The 17,627-nt window shown below is 40.3% G+C and overlaps 1 protein-coding gene across 1 annotated transcript; it reads right to left on the reverse strand.

The window, feature by feature from the left end:
- Positions 1 to 518: 518 nt before the first annotated feature.
- LOC129681155 (nuclear receptor corepressor 1-like) lies at positions 519 to 16,787 on the reverse strand (the record flags this gene model as incomplete). The annotated part of the gene is given in 11 exon segments (XM_055613033.1): positions 519 to 661; positions 2,183 to 2,326; positions 4,460 to 4,671; positions 4,945 to 5,108; positions 5,827 to 5,955; positions 8,422 to 8,915; positions 9,274 to 9,439; positions 12,813 to 12,953; positions 13,354 to 13,503; positions 14,058 to 14,267; positions 16,529 to 16,787. Coding segments are annotated over 11 exon segments (2,212 nt in total), but the record flags the coding sequence as incomplete, so codon positions are not given.
- Between the last annotated feature and the right edge of the window lie 840 nt (positions 16,788 to 17,627).

Consider the following 17,627-nt stretch of genomic DNA (forward strand, 5'->3'; position numbering starts at 1 on the left):
TTAGCTGTTTGGGTTCCTAAAAATAATGATACTCTTAGACAGATTGTATCATTAATTTGTATTATTCAGAAGAGTCTCAAAAGATAAGTTTTATAAAGAGATAATATCATACATAGAACAATTGATGAGAATAGGACTTAGAGACAAGACTCATGGAGAAGATACTCTTCAAATACTTGAAGAAATGTCATTTGGAAATGCCTCAAATAGAAGTAGGGCAACGTAGGGCTTTAAAATAAGACAGAAATCAATAAAAACATATGGAGAGAGAATTTAGTCACATGTAAAGAAAAATGCATCCTGGGATCCAGCATTAGTTCCCCTGAAGATGAATGGCTTCAGAAAACATCCAAGTTCCTGCTTCTTACGAAGGAACTATTCATAAACTTGCCAACATTGTATAGGTCTAGATGCTCCATAAAAACCTTCAAACTCAAGATTTATAAAAAAAAGCAACATCGGAGATAGCATTGCTAATGCATGTTTTATTTGGGGTTCATGAAAGAAATCCCACTTACCCATATCAGAGTCACCTCCACCAGAGGAGTTCAACTTACGAAAAATTTCCTGCTTCTTTGATTTAACCATGGGTGATGTGCTTTCAAGCTTGGTGAAGAATGAAGGCAAGTAGCTTATACTTCCTGGTGATCGAGAATCATTCCTGTCAGGAAAAGAATTCAGTCTGTCACAGTCCCACGCAACAGGCACAGGATACTCAGAAAACTACTGCCTCTCACTATGTGTTGGTTACAACCTTGAGAAATGATGTGACCATGAACTCATTAGGAAGTAGTCAAATGCTTTTTAGCTGTGAAAAATCAAACAGCAAAATTAGTGTTAAAATGAAATTGATCTACATGGCCTTGTCGGTCCTGGAATTCACTGTGTAGACCAGGATAGTCTTGAACTCAGAGGTCTGCCTGCCTCTGCCTCCCCAGTGCTGGGATCAAAGGTGTGTGCCACCATGTCTGGCTAATCTATAGAAAAATTTCAAAGGATAAAATGGCAGAGTAATAATTGGAAAACTTAAAAACAGCTTATCAAGTTGCTTCTGGGTTTTGTTTTTGTTTTTGCTTAACAGTGCAAACAATAGTTATATAAGCTAGGAACTAACTTTGTAGGAACATTCTCATTAAGTAACCAGTTGTAACTAATACCATACCTATCTGTAGACTACCAAAAGCTCACGCCTAACCAGTCATTAGTTCGCAAAATAGCTGCATCATCTATATAGAATGCCCTAACTATTATAATCATTTTGAGACAAATAGCAGAGGAACCAAGTTTTAATACGAAGGATCTCCTATCTCACTGGTACCTTCCCCTAACAGAGATGGTAACAGAACATACCTCTTGTCAACCCCATCCAGTCGTACATTTATCATTAAAACATAAGAACAAAGGCAAAAAGAGGAAGACGTGGTCCCTGTATGTAAAACTTCAATTTGGGAAAACATGGATGTAGGATTTTCTTCCTCATTTCATTGAAGGTAATAACATGTATCATGTTGCCTACAAATATGTGCAATAAATTCTCAGAAATTCACCAGTAGCCTAGAGTTAGACCTGTTTTAAAACTAGACTTTCTTCTCCCTACCAGTCTTGGCCACCATTAAATCATGTATTTTCCTCTCAGGTGTTAATTCCAAGAAAAGAGCATGACTTTGAAGAAAAAGAACTCAAGACAACAGAGAATATAACATAATGGTGAAACAGCAGGAAATGAAGCTTTGTAAGCCTGGTCTTGAAGGAATGCAAATGTCATGCTAGTGACTAAGTGTCTCAGTGTGTCTCAATCTACCTACTCTGGTAAGGTACAGAGAAGTCAGTTATTCAGGTCAAAGTTAGGGTCAGAGGTCAAAACAAAATATACAAGGCAGTGTAGTCTGTGTGCAGTCCAGATACTTTGATAAAGTATTCTGAAATATTGGCTGAACCACTGCCACCTGCTGCCCAAAGTAAGAATTTGAAAAAGGCCTAGAAAGATTAACTTGAGAGTAATGATGAAGTTTCTCTAACTTATTAAATGTGATGTTTTGGGTAGTACTAGCTCATAATACTCTTAAATGTTCCTCCCAGAGTCTTATCCTTTTATAAAAACCAAAGAGACAGTGACTTAAGGCAAGCCTTAGGTACAGTCTGTCTCTAACAGGAGCCAGCGCACAGATGTGTGTGTCCTCACCTTTGCTCTGCAGGCTCCACTCCCCTTTGTGACAGGAGCAGCATGCTGTCCTGCTTCTCATGCACAGCAGGACCTTGGGGTGGGGAGATGGGCTCATAGGGCTCTGATGGGATGTGACTCCTCTCTGGAGACTTCCCAGGCCTGCTAGGTAGAAAACACAATACTTTGAGGTTGTACTTTGGGGCCACCTCTGATTCCACATCTACGTTTATTATTACAGCTATGTGAAAATTTATAAATTTGGCGTTTCTTTCCCCAGTCAATCCTACCCTGTTCTTAAAATGACAGTTTTTTACTTCTTTGAGGTTTATCTATGAACCTTTATGATTTCATACATCAACATACACAAGAAAAGCTGATTTAACTTCAAGTTTTGTCCTTTTTGGTTTAATCTTTAGTTTACATATTTTACATTTACATACTATATTTTAACCATTTATATGTGTTCTTTAAATATAAAAATAAGCACACATATCTTCCTACCTCTTTGCCCAGTTATCAGCCTTTCCATAGGGCTCATGAAGCACGTTCTGTGCTAACACCGCAGGACTGCCCTGGGTGTGCACCAGGGCTAAACCACTTCTCTAGCCTCACCTGCATTTCCAGAACTGACAGCAAAATGGATTATGTAAACATTTTAAATGATAAAATCAGGTGATTTTACTAAGAGTAATGAAATAAATTAACCCTTCTGAGATTTACAGATTTGGTTATAAGTGGAGAAGCCAATTGGAAGCCCTCTTGTTCCAGATCTGTTACAGAGCAGTTTTCTGCCTCATTTATTATATATTTATTTGTTTATGTATTCATGGTGTTTGTGTTTTGTTGTTTTTCAGGCTAATCTAAAAGAAACTCCTGGTTTCTAGTGTCTTCCCCTTCAGGCTTTGGAGGATTACAGCCAGCCTTCTGTTTTTTTATAACTGCACTCTTCTTTTTCCAAAAAAGAAAAATATAAGCTTGGTTTAGTGGTACACACCTTTACCTCAAGAACTGAGGAGGCAGAGGCAGGCAAGTTTCTAGATTCTAATTAGAGGCTAGCCTGGTCTACATAGCCAGTTCCAGAACAGCAAAAGCTATATAAAAAGACCCTGTCTCAAAAGACAACCTCCCCATACACACACGCAAAAAGGAGAATAAGCATACTTTTATCTTTAAGATCATTAGGCCTTTTAAAATGATTATGTCTAGCATCTGTTTCAAAATAGCCCAGTATGGCTTGTGGGTAGAGGTCAGGGATGGGGTGGGAAAGTGAGAATGAAGCTGAAAACAGCTGGCCGTTTGCTGCATTAGGATACACAGAAGTATACTGTGAGGTTTTCTAACTTTGTTTGAGGCAGGATCTCCACATTGCCCTTGCTGTCCCTAGAACTCACTATGTAGACCAGGCTGGCCTAAAGCGTACAGACACATTCCTGCCTGTCTCTAATGACCGGGATTCACTACACCTGGTAGTTCTCTACTTTTAAGACTAGCCAGCTTCCAACTGACACAGGGCCAGTCATCTACTTGCCTCTGTCCTCAGTGCCATCAGCTCTACCTGGATCATTTTGAGGGATAGCCATGTCTTGCAAATTTCTCTGTACCCGAGCGTTGGTCTCCACTTATTCTCCACCCTCCATGAATATTCAAAGTATCTGCTAGAAATTTTCTTTTATCCATAGTCATTTTTGTTCTAGGATTCTTATGAATTAATTTCCTATTTAAATATAAGTTAACATCAATTGATGTTTAGTGTACTACTTTGAACTAAAACCCCTGCTTCCTTTTTGAAAAACTTTAGACAGAACATTGTTAACAAGCAGCACTAGTTGATCAAGACTGAAGCCTTGTCTATGTGCGGCAAGTGTGCCGAAACTGCACTGTGTTCACAGCCTCGTTGTTCTGTTATTGCAACTGATTTTTTTTTGATACAGTGTCTCATTATATAGCCTAGACTAGCCCCAGGCAAGGCTTCATATTTTCTTGCCTCTGCCCTCTGAGTAGCCAGAAATAGAGGCATGTACTGACTACCCAAGCCTGAGAAAGAATTTTTGAAAGGATACTCAAACCTCTGCAAATTACCCAACTACTTTTGTGTATGCACCGATTGTACCCAGTGCTAAGTGCCCAGACAGTTGACATCCTGAAAAATAACACACATACCCCTATTACCACTTTCCAGAGAATAAGGACAGATGATATTTCCTATGAGAAATGAAATCTCCTAACTTGTAAACATATTCAGATTATCTTATTGATACAAATTTTATGTAATTTTTGGTAAAAACAAAACCATACCTTCCCCGGGATTTATCCACAAGATTCTCTGGAGAGACTCTAGAACCTGGTCTTGGATGTAGAACGCTCTGAGACTGGGATTCTGGGCTGTAACGACTTGATGTTTTAGTTCTTACAGGTGTGGATGCCAAAGCAGATGGTGAAGTTTGGAATGTAGAAGTAGGAGGCTGCGAGGAAACTTGATTTCTAGCAAAATCTTGTGTGATAATTTGCTGTGAATGAGAAGAGGAAAAAGTGCTGCAGCTGTTCAGTACCCCCCAAGAGAGTGCTAAAAAAACTCGGCTTCTAGCTTAACATTCTTTAAAAAAAAAGATAATCTCATTCTGAGTAAAAAAACTACTCAGACTCCTGAGTGGTGGGGTATGTGCCCCATGCTAGCTTAACCTGAACAAGTATCTTTGCTATGAATTTCTTAGGTTTTTTTTTTTTTTTTAATGCTTTTTGCATGCTTAAAAAAATAATAGTGGAAGTAGAAAAAGGCTTACACAGATGTGGTCAGCAAGGGTGATCAGTCGATGGGTCCTAGGCACCTGCCCCATTCCCTCTGCCTGCGAAGATGGGGGCAGTGGTGGCTGCTGCTGTGGAGATGGTGAGTCCTGCTGGGACCGATAGTGATGCAGTGGTCCTTCATACTGTCGAGTGGGCTCATCTGATAAACAGCAGGGAGATACATTATCCCAGGAATGCCTCCTCCACAGACTCAGTATCCAGTATTAAGTGTAACTCAGAAAAAATGTAAGAAAAGGATATAATATGCACCTCTACACATAACTTACGTATTTATATCCTGAAGCAAAAAAATACCCATTGGTTTATTCTACTAGTTTTCATGCTTTAGAGTGGAGAAGTGAGCAACATTTTCCTGTTTGTGTGTGTATGTGCGCATGCTTGTTAGTGTGTGTGTACGTGCAGGCTGGAAACTGATGCCAAGTGTCTTTCCTCTGCTGTTGTCTACTGCTGGTGAACCTGATCCAGTCTTGCTGGATTCAGCAAGACTGCCTGGCTAGTAAACTGTAGGGATCTACTGTTAATGCTCCCTGCACCTCTTCCTCCTGTGCTGGGGTTACAGGGTTACTATGCCTGGTTTTTCATGAGGGTTCTGGATACCCAAACTCAGGTCCTTATGCTTGTGCAACACTTAAATTTACCTAGATACACACCCCAAGCCCCACAGGATCTGTCTTCAATAAACTATAAACAAAACAGTAATCAATAATAGTTTAAAAGGTACATTTTGTTAGTACAGCTCTAAATGTTTCTAAAGTAGATCACCCTACAACAAGTTATTCTTACCATGGCCTAGACAGGTAATTAGAAGCAAATGTTAATGCAAACATGAAACACGTAAGTGGCAAAAACAGACATACTTTCTGCTTGATTTGCCTTAACCATCTCTGGCTGATAGGCCTGTGGTTTTTCCTGGGGTGGTACAGGTGAGCTGGCAGGACTTATCACCTCAATAGCATCACTAGGTGCTTCATACCTGTGAGAAGACACTTTAAGAAAAGAATCTTATTTTAAAATAAATCCATGGAATGTTTCAAAAGTTCAAGCTCTTCAAAGCTATTTGCATGTTTTAGGTTTTTGATTCTGCTAAAGAAATGTCCAGTAGCATTCCATATGAGGAATAAAACCTAATCAAACTCAACAGACTGTTAAAGATGACTGTGCTCCTAATCTCAATAGGCTGTATGATTTTTTAAGCATGAGATGAAGCAGAATTAAGAACAGACTTGGGATAAGCCCCTGAGAGCTTGAAAAGAAACCGAGGGGTAACACTCATCAAAGGAGATTAATAATTGGAGGACAAATCTCAACAATTAATTGATTCCAGTAATTCCATTTCTGTGAATGATCTGATCTAACCAGAACAGGCCATACAGCTGCTTCATTATCCATAACACCATTACTACTTATAAAATTGAAATAATGATTTTCTCAAATAACTTAAGTATGACATTGAGAAATTGAATAGGAGCAGTAGGAATTATGTGAAGGAAGTTACATCAAAAAGAGGGTATTAACCAAATTTAGAGGATGCCCACATAGACCCTTCTAAGATACAGCTCTCTAGAAAACTGATGGACTCTGTAGATGCAGGTCACAGGTAGCTTTCTACAAACCTACCATGCTTCAGAGCTGAGATTTGGGAAGAGTCAAGTAGAACTTGTTAAACAAACTTCTGTGAGAGGCCATCTACAGGCTGTACCAGAGCCTGCATCAAGGCTGTGGTCTTAGCTCAACACAGACAGGCATAGAAGGCAAACTACTTGACCACTGCATACTGTTCTTACTATTCAAATGAGATCTCTACATACCTCCCACCTGTCATGAAAATCAATGCTAAAATAACTACCATGACTAAAATAAACCACTATATTGTAAATGACTGGAAAGGATTGTGTTCAGTATTGCTCATCAGTGCTTATGAACCAGCAACACAGGATGACAAGAACTGACAATATTCTGTCAGCAAACAATTTAATTGCAAATTATATTCATACCACTCTTGAAGATTAGAGGGTACAGGTGAAGGATGAGGCAAGCTCACAAGAGTTACACTGAAAATGACACTGAGTAGTTGTCACTAGCCTGTGCAACATGCAGGATGTTGACTAGTGATCGAAAAGATGACTACACTCAAAGGTAAGAAGCAGGGGTCTAAGAACTTGGGCTTTCTGTTTTCAGACTGCTGAAAACACTATGAAAGCAGAGGCTGGTACGTGACGGTGACTCCCCTCCAACGTGCCCTGCACTGCTCTCCTTCCCCGAGCTAGTAGTTTTCTGCATGATGAAAGTCTACGTTGTAAACTTTCTTACTTCCAGGTCTAGGGAAGTGTTTCTTCTACACTTACCAAGCTCCCCACTTTTCTCTAAAAATTTTGTTAACAACTTGTAACTACATAAGTGGATTCTTGGAGATTAGAATTGCATGCTACTCCAGTGCTCTACCTAATTTCCTTAATGGAGATACCAAAAAAATGACTGAGTAAACTGCTTCCAGTATTTCTTAACGGCTTGCTTGAGCATACTTTTCTCTAAAACTTCATATAGAATAGAATGTAGGTTGTATGTAAGAAAAATGTTTAATTACACTTATTCATATATTTACTTCTGTGTCTTGAGGGCCTGCATCACTGCATACACGTGAAGGTCAATTGGTGCCAGGGTCAGTTCTCTCCTTTCACTATGGGGATTCAGATCATAAGAATTGTTGGTAAGTGCCTATTCCTGCTGAATTATCTCATCACCCCTAAGGAATGTTAAAAAGCATTTTTGTATTTGTGTTAAAAAGTATTTTGATTCTTACTTGCAAGAAAAACACACTAACCAAAGTGGATGGAACACCAATTCTCAAGAATGATATCAAGTGAATACCAGTCACTACTTATAAGCTCACTTTCAAGAAACTACCTTAGAAAAAGGACAGAAGGAGGGCACAGTGGCGCATGCCTGTAATCCCAGCACTCAGGGAGGCAGAGGCAGGTGGAGCTCTTATGAGTTCAGGGCCAGCCTGGTCTACAAATCAAGTCCAGGACAGCCAAGACTACACAGAGAAAACCCTGTCTGGGGGGGGGGGGGGGGATATTTGACAGGAGAGGCCTTGGGAGATCAGTGAACCTACTAAACAATTCCTGAGAGAAAAAAATGGAAGCACAGACCTTGAAGACATTCCTGTTACTTTTTAGGCCTAAATACCTTCAGAAGCTCTATTTCCCAGCTAGCCAATTCTAACTATAATTCTGTGTTTTTTTCCTAGGTAAGATATTGATGAGCTTATACTTAGGACATGGGGGATGTGTAAGTCATAAGAATATTAGAAGATACATTTTGCACCCACAATACTTCTCTCATAGTTCTGTCAAGCATTAGTTCGTTCCATACCAGGCCGGCTTAACGTAAAGGATAAAGCAAGTCTTTACTCAGATACCACACTGTGAAACTCAGATGGAGATACATACAGCTACTAGAAGAGTCTGAGCTTTGAGAGCCACGTTCCCTCGCATCCTTGTCCGAGGCAATTTGCCGGGTGATGATCACGTCTATGAAGTTAGCTGCAGTAATGGTAGTCTTCCCTCGGGTCCTTAGCTCTTCCTCATATCTGGATTTTGGAGGAGGCCCTTTATCTTTCCCAGCCTCAGAATACACTACTGAGGCATGAGGCTGGGGCTTGCCACTTGGAAGGGCTGAAGAAGTGCACACACACTGAACAGATCTCTTCTCCACCTCCAGGTTTTTCTGCTCTAGCTGCTGCTGTTCACTAACTGTTGCTGACCTGCTTCTCAAATTTTCTTCTAACCTGGCAGCTTCATGCTTACTCTCTTTTGTTTTGGAAACATCCATCTGGGGTGCAGAAGCTGCAGCGTCCACGAGAGCAGCCAGGGCATCCGCAGCAGTGTTGTAACGGGAAGCTGGCAGGCCTTGGCTTATTGAAGGCCCTCCAGCAGGCAGTGGCCTGTGAACAAAATAAAATAAAGGTACTTAAGGAGAGAATATCGGGGGGAACATTGTTGAGAAAATGAAAGAACAAATTACATTTTTTAAAAGTTCAGCAATAGAAAATCTTGACTATTATAGTCGGTGGTTTAAAAATCAAGATAGCTAAGCAGGTAAAGGCTGAGCTGCCTTGCTGCCATGGCTCACAATCTGAATTCAAGTCTCAGGACCCACATAGTAGAGAACAGACTCCCACAGACTTACACACTTACATCCATGCATACATACACACACAGAGTCATCAGTAAATGTTAGATTAAAACATGCAAGATATAGACTTATTTTGGTCAAAATGTTTATGAGTACAAAAGACTGACATGATTCGTAGCTGAGCAGTTGGATCCAAAGGTGTGATTACACTTGTTCCATTGGTTCCCTGGAAAACACTGGGTCTCTGTTGCAACATGGTCTCCTGAGTTCTTATTGAAGGGGAAGGTGAGCGAACATATCCGTGGCTACCAGGGCGGCCTGACTGTTCTGAGCCTGAAGAGGTAAAAGAAAAAGTCAGACTGATAACCCAAATGAAGCAGCTACAGAAATAAAGGCAGTAAGTTATAAAAATTTTAATCCAGTTTTACCAAATAGAAAAATGAGAACAAGAAACTTGATACTATACTTCCTAGAAATGGGCTCTAACTTTCTCAATAAAGAAGCAATAAAACCCAACAAAACTGAAACAGAATCTCAGCTGTCATTTACGGTCATTTCCAATTTTGTTGGGAGTTTCAATCTCAAATCCAGAAAGGAAAGAGAAGGACCAACAAGAAAGTGCTACATATCTCAGACACTCATCTTGCAGACTGTGCTGAAATTTTTAGGTTAGTATGATCACCCAAATCAAAGTTGGCAGAACATCCCATGTGTCACAATGAAAATAAAATTACAGCTTGGCTTCTGCACTCAGTCATGGTTAACCCTGTTTTGCCTCTTTGTGGTTGTGTACATAAGCATACACATGTGCATATGACCTGAGGTCAATCCCTGTCATTCCTCAGGTACTTTCCACCTTGTTTCTGAGATAGACTCTTAGTGGCTTGAAATCTGGAAACTGGGTGGGCAGGCTGACCAGTGAGCACCAAGGAGCCAACTGTCTAAGCCTCTCCTGCTCTGCTATTACAAGCACATGGCACCAAACCAGGTGTTTTTTTGTTGTTGTTGTTGTTTTTTTGTTTTTTGTTTTTTTTACATGGTTTGGGACTCAAACTCAGGTCACTACACTGTATGGCAACTAGTTTACCAACTGAGTTCATCTAAACCCTCTGCCCCTGCTCTATTTCATGATTACATGTTGTCTCTTGTGAGATGGAATATTATACTCACTAAACCCTCTCCAAAAGTTTGTCTTCCACAGCTTCAAAGTTTTACTCACTTAGCTTTAACTGTCTCATAGCAGAGCTTGGAGAATCTTAAACTCTAATTTGCTGATCAATTTCTTCTCTGTTTCTACCTCATTCTTTGCATGTATAAGAGACATTTTAGCACAGACTTATTCCCACAGCCAGTACAACCTCAGCCAGACTCTCTGACAATTTCCTTTCTTCTGAATACACTTTGGGGAATTAACAGTATGCCTATAAGACCAATTGCTAGTAGTAGTGGAACTGCTAATCGATCAGTATCTAGATGTTTCTATGCATAGGAGTGACCCCATTTACATGACATTCATCATATATCAGTGTGTGTGCAGCTGCAACATGGAGAAGATCAATTCAGTGTAAGAAAATAGTATTTTGATGTTTTTACCTGTTACTTTGCAAGTCAGTGGGATTAACAAATTTTTAAACCCTAGCTCCCACCAAAATTATGTATTATTTGAATTTGACTTTAATTTTTCATGTTTTTATATAATCCACATGGACTCAGTATTATGGTATTACCACAAAATGTATTCATTACAGGCATTTTTTAAGGGTCAGATTAGTAGTGATTTCTCTTATTCTCTGCTTCCTTTTGCCTACACCTACACTGCCCTTTGGATGGCATCTAGAAACCAACTGACTCCTCTCTTCACATCTTTTAACTGTTGTACATCAGTCTGTGTTCTTAAGTGTCAGATCAGTGTTTCTTACAATATGGCCCTTAGTAAATGGTCTGATTATTTTTTTAAAAAATAATTGATACAGATAAAAAAAGAGATGGCCCAAATATCTGTCAGATAAACTATGTCTAGAATAAAAATTATCCTTGTTTTCCCAGATTGCGATCTTGCCATTTTTCATGTTGTGTCACTCTGAATGTCACCCCGCCACGACACACACACTTCTCTTTTTTTTAATATGAGACAGGATCTTGTTATGAATGTCAGGCTGATGTCAAATTACAATCCTCCTGTTTCAGCTTCCTGAATGATGGATGTAGTAGTTTGAATTAAATTGTCCCCCATAGACTGATAGGGTCTGCCACTATTAGAAGAGGTGTTCTTGTTGGAACAGGTGTGGCCTTGTTGGAGGAAGTGTGCCTCTGGGCATGGGTATAAGGTTTCAGAAACTCAAAACCAGGCCCAGTGTTACTCTCTGTGCCTGCTGCCTGCCAATCCAGGTGCAAATGCAGAACTCTCAGATCCTTCTCCAGCATGTCTGCCTGAACACCTCCATACCTTCCGCCAGCCAAAATTAAATGTTTTCCTTTTTAAGAGTTGCCTTGGTCATGGTGTCTCATTGCAGCAGTAAAGCACTAAGTAAGATACTGGGTTACAGGCATGTGCAGGTCCAGTTCAGTTAATCATATATATATATTCATATGATCTTTTTTTTTTTTTTTTCCTCTTGTCAGCTCCCTCTGATTCTGCTTCTGTGTTCTCAGCACTTTCTGGCCATCCTCTGTGTCTGACTGTTTCACACCACCATTGGCACATACAAGAGTTCCTGAGACAGTTTCACTGAACAGCCCATGCCCAACTTTTGAGTGTTAGCACATCCCATGCCACTCTTTTAAGAAATACTCTTCTGAGCTGGGCGCAGTGGCACATGCCTTTAATCCCAGTGCTTGGGAGGCCGAGGCAGACATAATGCTGTGAGTTCAAGGTCAGCCTAGTTTACAAAGACAGTCCAGGACGGCAAAGGCTACATAGAAAAACCCTGCCTCAGGAAGAAAAGGGAAGGGAGGGGAGGGGAGGAAGGAAGGAAGAAAGAAAGAAAAGATGCTTTTTTGAGCCAGGCAGTGATATGGTGGCTCAAACCTTTAATTCCAGTGCTTGGGAGGCAGAGGCAGGTGGATCTTTGAGTTTGAGGCCAGCCTGGTCTGTAGAATGAGTTCCAGAATAGCCAAGGCTACACAGAGAAACCCTGTCTTAAAAAAAGGAAATGCCCTTCTGGTCACATGACTGACATGGGCGGAATGGCAGTGCTTCACTATAAGCAGGGTATGGAAATTGCCCAGTTGTACTTTCCACTCCCTCTTTGAGCTGGAGCTGTTCTTTCAACTTGAAGAGCTGTAATTTTTCAGGAGCAACTAAAGACCTATGCTACTTGAACCCAATCAGAATGACAACATGGAAAGTCCTTATAATTTCTATAGCACTTTTGCTTGTATTTCAAATATATTGACTTTCGATCTTACAATACCCCCCCCCCCCCTTTTGGTGTTTTTTTTTTTTTTTTTTTTTTTTGAGACAGAGTTTCTCTGTGTAACATATGCTCTGGCTGTCCTCGGCTGTCTTTATAGACCAGGCTGGACTTGAACTCACAAAGATCCAACTGCCTCTGCCTCCCAAGCACTGGGATTAAAAGTGTGTGCCACCATGCCCGGAAGCCCATCTTACAATTCTTATTCACCTACATACAATAATTAAGCATGATGCCCAACAGGAAATTCCTAGGATCTGTCCTCTGAGAGAGGTGCAAAGCCTCTCACTGACCTGCTCGTAAGTAGAGGTCAGAGGAAGCACTGATTCTTTCGCGTTCGCGTTCACGTTCACGTTCTCGCTCTCGTTCCTTCTCCCTTTCTCGTTCTCGTTCCCTCTCAGCACTTGCAGCTGCTGCAAGATGTGTTGGGTGACCTGCAAAACATGAATCTGCAACGTCAGACAAAACTGTCAGCCTGTGTTACATCTGGAAATGCCCGGAAGTTTCCAAAGCTCCAAATGTGGGATCTATGACATTTATCTTGCTAGTCTTAGATAGCACATGGAGCATAAAATAAGCATTTAGGGTATTTGTTAAGCATCTAAGTATAGGTATATATTAATGAAAAGCAGAATGGGAGACAGATGCCCAGAAGGCCTCTGAAGGCTACACCAGAAAAACCAAAGCATGTTAGACTAGCAATTTTGTCTGAGAAATAGAGGGCATTATTTTATTATGTATGTTCTCCAGAGAAAAACCACTAACTTATTTTCTGGAACAGTTGTTCCCTTTTCACCCGGAACAAGCCAGATATGTTAGTTTGGCACATCTTACCTGGAGACAAAGAAGCAGCGTTGTATGGCCTGGGAGGAAAAGTAATCTGTGTACCAGGAATATAAGTGATTCTGTCCATTGGGGGAGTGCTCGTTCCCCCTGCATGAGGCACTAAAATTGTTGGAGGCATATTGGTCAGGTCAATGATTCCTATCCAAAAGACAAATACACTTTATGTTAGGCATTACTGTAAACTGACACCTAACTCCAGAAGTATACATGGATTTTCTATTTTGTCTTCTAATAACAAAATAACCTGCATTCAATATAAATAAAAGTTTTAAAAATTGTCACTATTTCTTAAGACCCTCTTTAAATCTAAACAAAATATGAAAGCAGTGAGTTCTACACAAGTAATCTCAGGTATAGACATATTAAAGAAAACAGGCCAGGCAGCAGTAGCACACTCCTTTCTTTAATTCCAGCACTCAGGAGGCAGAGGCAGGTGGATCGCTGACTTTGAGGCCAGCCTGGTCTACAGAGTGAGTTCCAGGACAGCCAGCGCTACACAGAGAAACAAACAAATACACTTTATATGACTTAGTTACTTTGACATTCACTGTAACACCTCATCTCAATAAATTATTTGCTTTCAAGGGCCAAAGTCTACAGAGGAAAGTATAAGCTATTTTTTTAATGTCTTTCCATCATTTATTTACCAAGTATTCACTAATTACTGATAAATGTGAAAAAATTCTACATACCTCTTGTAGCTGGATAAGGGAGACCCAGTGGCTGCTCTCGTGGGGAGAGTCCCCTGGCGACATCAGGGCGCAAATTCACTTGCATCTGCTGTGAGGTAATGTAATCATTTAGGATTGTCTGTCTTGTATTCTCCATTGCATAAAGCTGGTACTGACTTGGGTATCCTGGGGTTGGTGAAAGCTGTCTCTGAAACAGGTAAGCAGCAGCTGCTGAGTGAAAGAAAGAAAAAACGGCACTGAGTGTGTGAGATTACTTTGCTAAATGTAATCCTCGGACAGAGTGAGGAAACACTGCCTGCTGAGCTAGGACAAAAGCCACTTCCACTGAACTACAGGGATTAATTTTAGTCCTTGACACACTAGTGATATGAAGTCTAGCTCCTTCTCTACCCCTCCCTCCCACCACCTCAGGATTTCTCTATGTAGTCCTTGCTGGCCTGGAATTCCCTCTGTAGACCAGGAGAGCTTCAAACTTAGAGATCCACCTGCCTCTGCTTCCTGATTGCTGGGATTAAAGGCTCCATCAGCAATAAATACTTTTCCCAAGAAATGATTATTTGCCACCACGTTCTGTAAAGTGAATTTATTCTAATACTTGAGAGATGTAATGGAAAGGGGAAGCATATTCTGAACATTTCTGAAGTCGTTTTGCTTTCAGCCATTGCCACGAAACTTTATTATGTTTTCACCTGAATTATATGAGTTGTGGTTGAAAATTGAAGTCCTTTTTGATAACACAACAGTGGGAATATATATGAAAACAATTTCTCTAAGGTAATAATGATTGTATATAACCATTCAGTAATGCATGTGTTTGAAAAAACAAATTACAATTCTATTATTATACCATGGAAGAAGCTATGGACAAAACAAACATGGCTAGGGCCATGTTCTAAAAAGACTTTATTACAGCAATAGGATTTCATCAAGGAACTATTGTTTTATTAGCCCCTGCTGAAGAACATAACTCAGGATGTGATGAAGTATGGTAAAAGTAGAAAATAATGTCTCTATTCTCAAAGCCATTTATAAGCCAGGCGTGGCGGTACACATCTTTAATCCCAGCATTCAGGAGGCAGGGGCAGGTAGATATCTGATTTTAAGGCTAGCCTACTTTACAGATTGAGTTCCAGGACAGCCAGGGCTACTCAAAGAAACCCTGTCTTGAAAACATTTATATAAAATCTATCTATCTATCTATCTATCTATCTATCTATCTATCTATCTATCAAATCTAGCTCAGACAGAAAAAGGACAAGATGAAAATGCTACTAAATAAAGGTTTATGATAGACACTGAACAATTATGTTTTCTAGACTATTAATTTAACTTTCATCCAGAATTCCAAGTGTCAGTTAAGTTTGCCTGCTGAAACACATTTCAATCTGGAAGATGTTCTCTTGAAAAAAGTATTTCAGATTACAATGGGTTCTACCCCCAAAAGCCCAGAACAATGCAAGCTCCAGAAGCTGAAAGTACATTTGATATGTCTACACTACATCCTAGGCTTAGCAGCACTGCACATTGTAGTCATCAACTGTTTCCACTCATAGTTGAGGGGCTGTGGCTCCCTGCTGCACCCAGCATTATAGAATAGTATTAACACATATTGCCAGCCCCAGAAAGTCAAGTTTCTGCCAACTGCTTTTTGCTTTCACAACACTGCTAAGTCAAAAGCTCAAGTAGAATGAAGAAGCACAAGTTGGTCTGTGATCTCTGTATCAGGTTTAGGTTCAAATAACAATTTGACAACAGCAGAGCTTTCAAGTAAAACATTCCCCAAGGAATAGGTAACTTTTGGGCTTCTTTGCAGTAAAAATTCTTGTTTGCTTTGTATGTGCAGTGGTTTATGCTCAGCGGTGCACATACGCCGCAGTGTGGGCGTGGGGTCAGGGGACACCTGTTCATTCTCCCCTTTCACTGTGTGGATTCTGTAGGTTGGTGGCAAGCATGTTCCTTTTATTAAAACCCACCTTACTAGCCTGATATTTTGCCTTTTAATGAGACAACATGGTAGTAAAAGCCACTATAAGAACACAGGTATAGCCCTAGACAAGGCTACCTTGAACTAACAGAATTCCACCTGCCTCCTACTCATCACATGTCTTTAGCTTCATTAAAAAAACAAAAACAAAAGCAAAAAAATCCAGGGAATTTATCTTATAACAAAAAGATAATGGTGAGATTTAGTTAATGGTTTAAGAAAAGGCACTGACCTTCACTTTAACCCACTTTTTCAATCAGACTTCCCAACTGCAATCACGAAGAAAGTTTTTCAGACACTTACTGATTTTAGTTCTTTAAGCTTTGTTAATAGTTTTATTATTTTGGGGTGCTGGTAACATGGGGTGTTCTAGTCACAAAAACGCACTGAGTTGTACAATAGTCTATTCATTGTACCATAATAGCTTGAACAGTCACAAAGCTATAGTATTTCTTTGTTGTAAATTGTCATTAAATATTGAACTTACCAGGATCCAAAGCCCTGTGAAAGGGCATGGCTGGATCCAAGTGTGTGGGAAGGTGGCTTCGATAAACATCTCCTGCAGCGCTACTCCTATGATGGGGATCAAATGGGCTGTGACTCACGACAGGATCCACACCAGGCACTGGAGACTTGGCTGGTATACTTTCCCTTTGGGTTGGGGTCAGAGTCGATTTCCTTTCATGACTGGTAGACTTGCTGGAAGAAACTGTAACAGCGATGACAAAGTACCAGTGCCATAAATCCTTGAGAAAACCTCAACATATGCTCTAGCATTTAAAATCCAATCTTGTATTGTGTACAAGTATAAGAGTAAAGAGCCTCGAACCTGGAGACTACTGTGACCATTTAGAGCAGAGCACCAATTCTAAACCATAACATATTAAGATCACGAAAGATCATGCAGTTCACTAATCTCTAAATCTCACTGTAAATGACCACATTTCCTACATGGTACTAACAAAATCCTAAAACAAAACATGTCTATTTTGGCACCACATATGTAGCAAATCTCTAATGCTTCTCTCCTTATGTCTTCTAACCTCTTTGCTACCTGTAAACAATAAATTACCCTAATTTTTCCCCTCCAGTCTGCTCTTCAGTGGTTACCTCACACATCCACTGGTCCCTCTACTCATGACTCAGTGATTAGACTGAGTGATTAGACGCCTATCACATCCACAACTTTGCAGCGACCTTCTTGTGGAGATCTCCATGTACCATAAAGTGCACCACATCAGCCTTGTTACTTAATTTCTTGTAAAGCAGTATTTTCCTTTTTAAAAACAATTATGTCTAGCTGGCTGTGGTGGCACATGCCTGTAATCCCACCACTCCGGGAGGCAGAGGCAGGCCAATCTTTAGTTTGAGGCCAGCCTGGTGTACAAAGTAAGTCCAGGAGAGCAAGGCTGCACAGAAAACTCTGTCTCGAAAAATGAGACAAAAACAAACAAACAAAAACATTCTGTGTGTGGAGATTTTACCCTGAGTGTGTCTATGTACCACGTATGTGCAGTGCCATAAGAGTGTCAGATACCTAAGAGTTACACATGGCTGTTAGCCATCGTGTAGCTGCTGGGAATTGA

The sequence above is a fragment of the Psammomys obesus genome, unplaced genomic scaffold, assembly GCF_907164565.1.
Source record: "Psammomys obesus unplaced genomic scaffold, mPsaObe1.curated_primary_1811, whole genome shotgun sequence".
Classification (NCBI taxonomy): domain Eukaryota; kingdom Metazoa; phylum Chordata; class Mammalia; order Rodentia; family Muridae; genus Psammomys; species Psammomys obesus.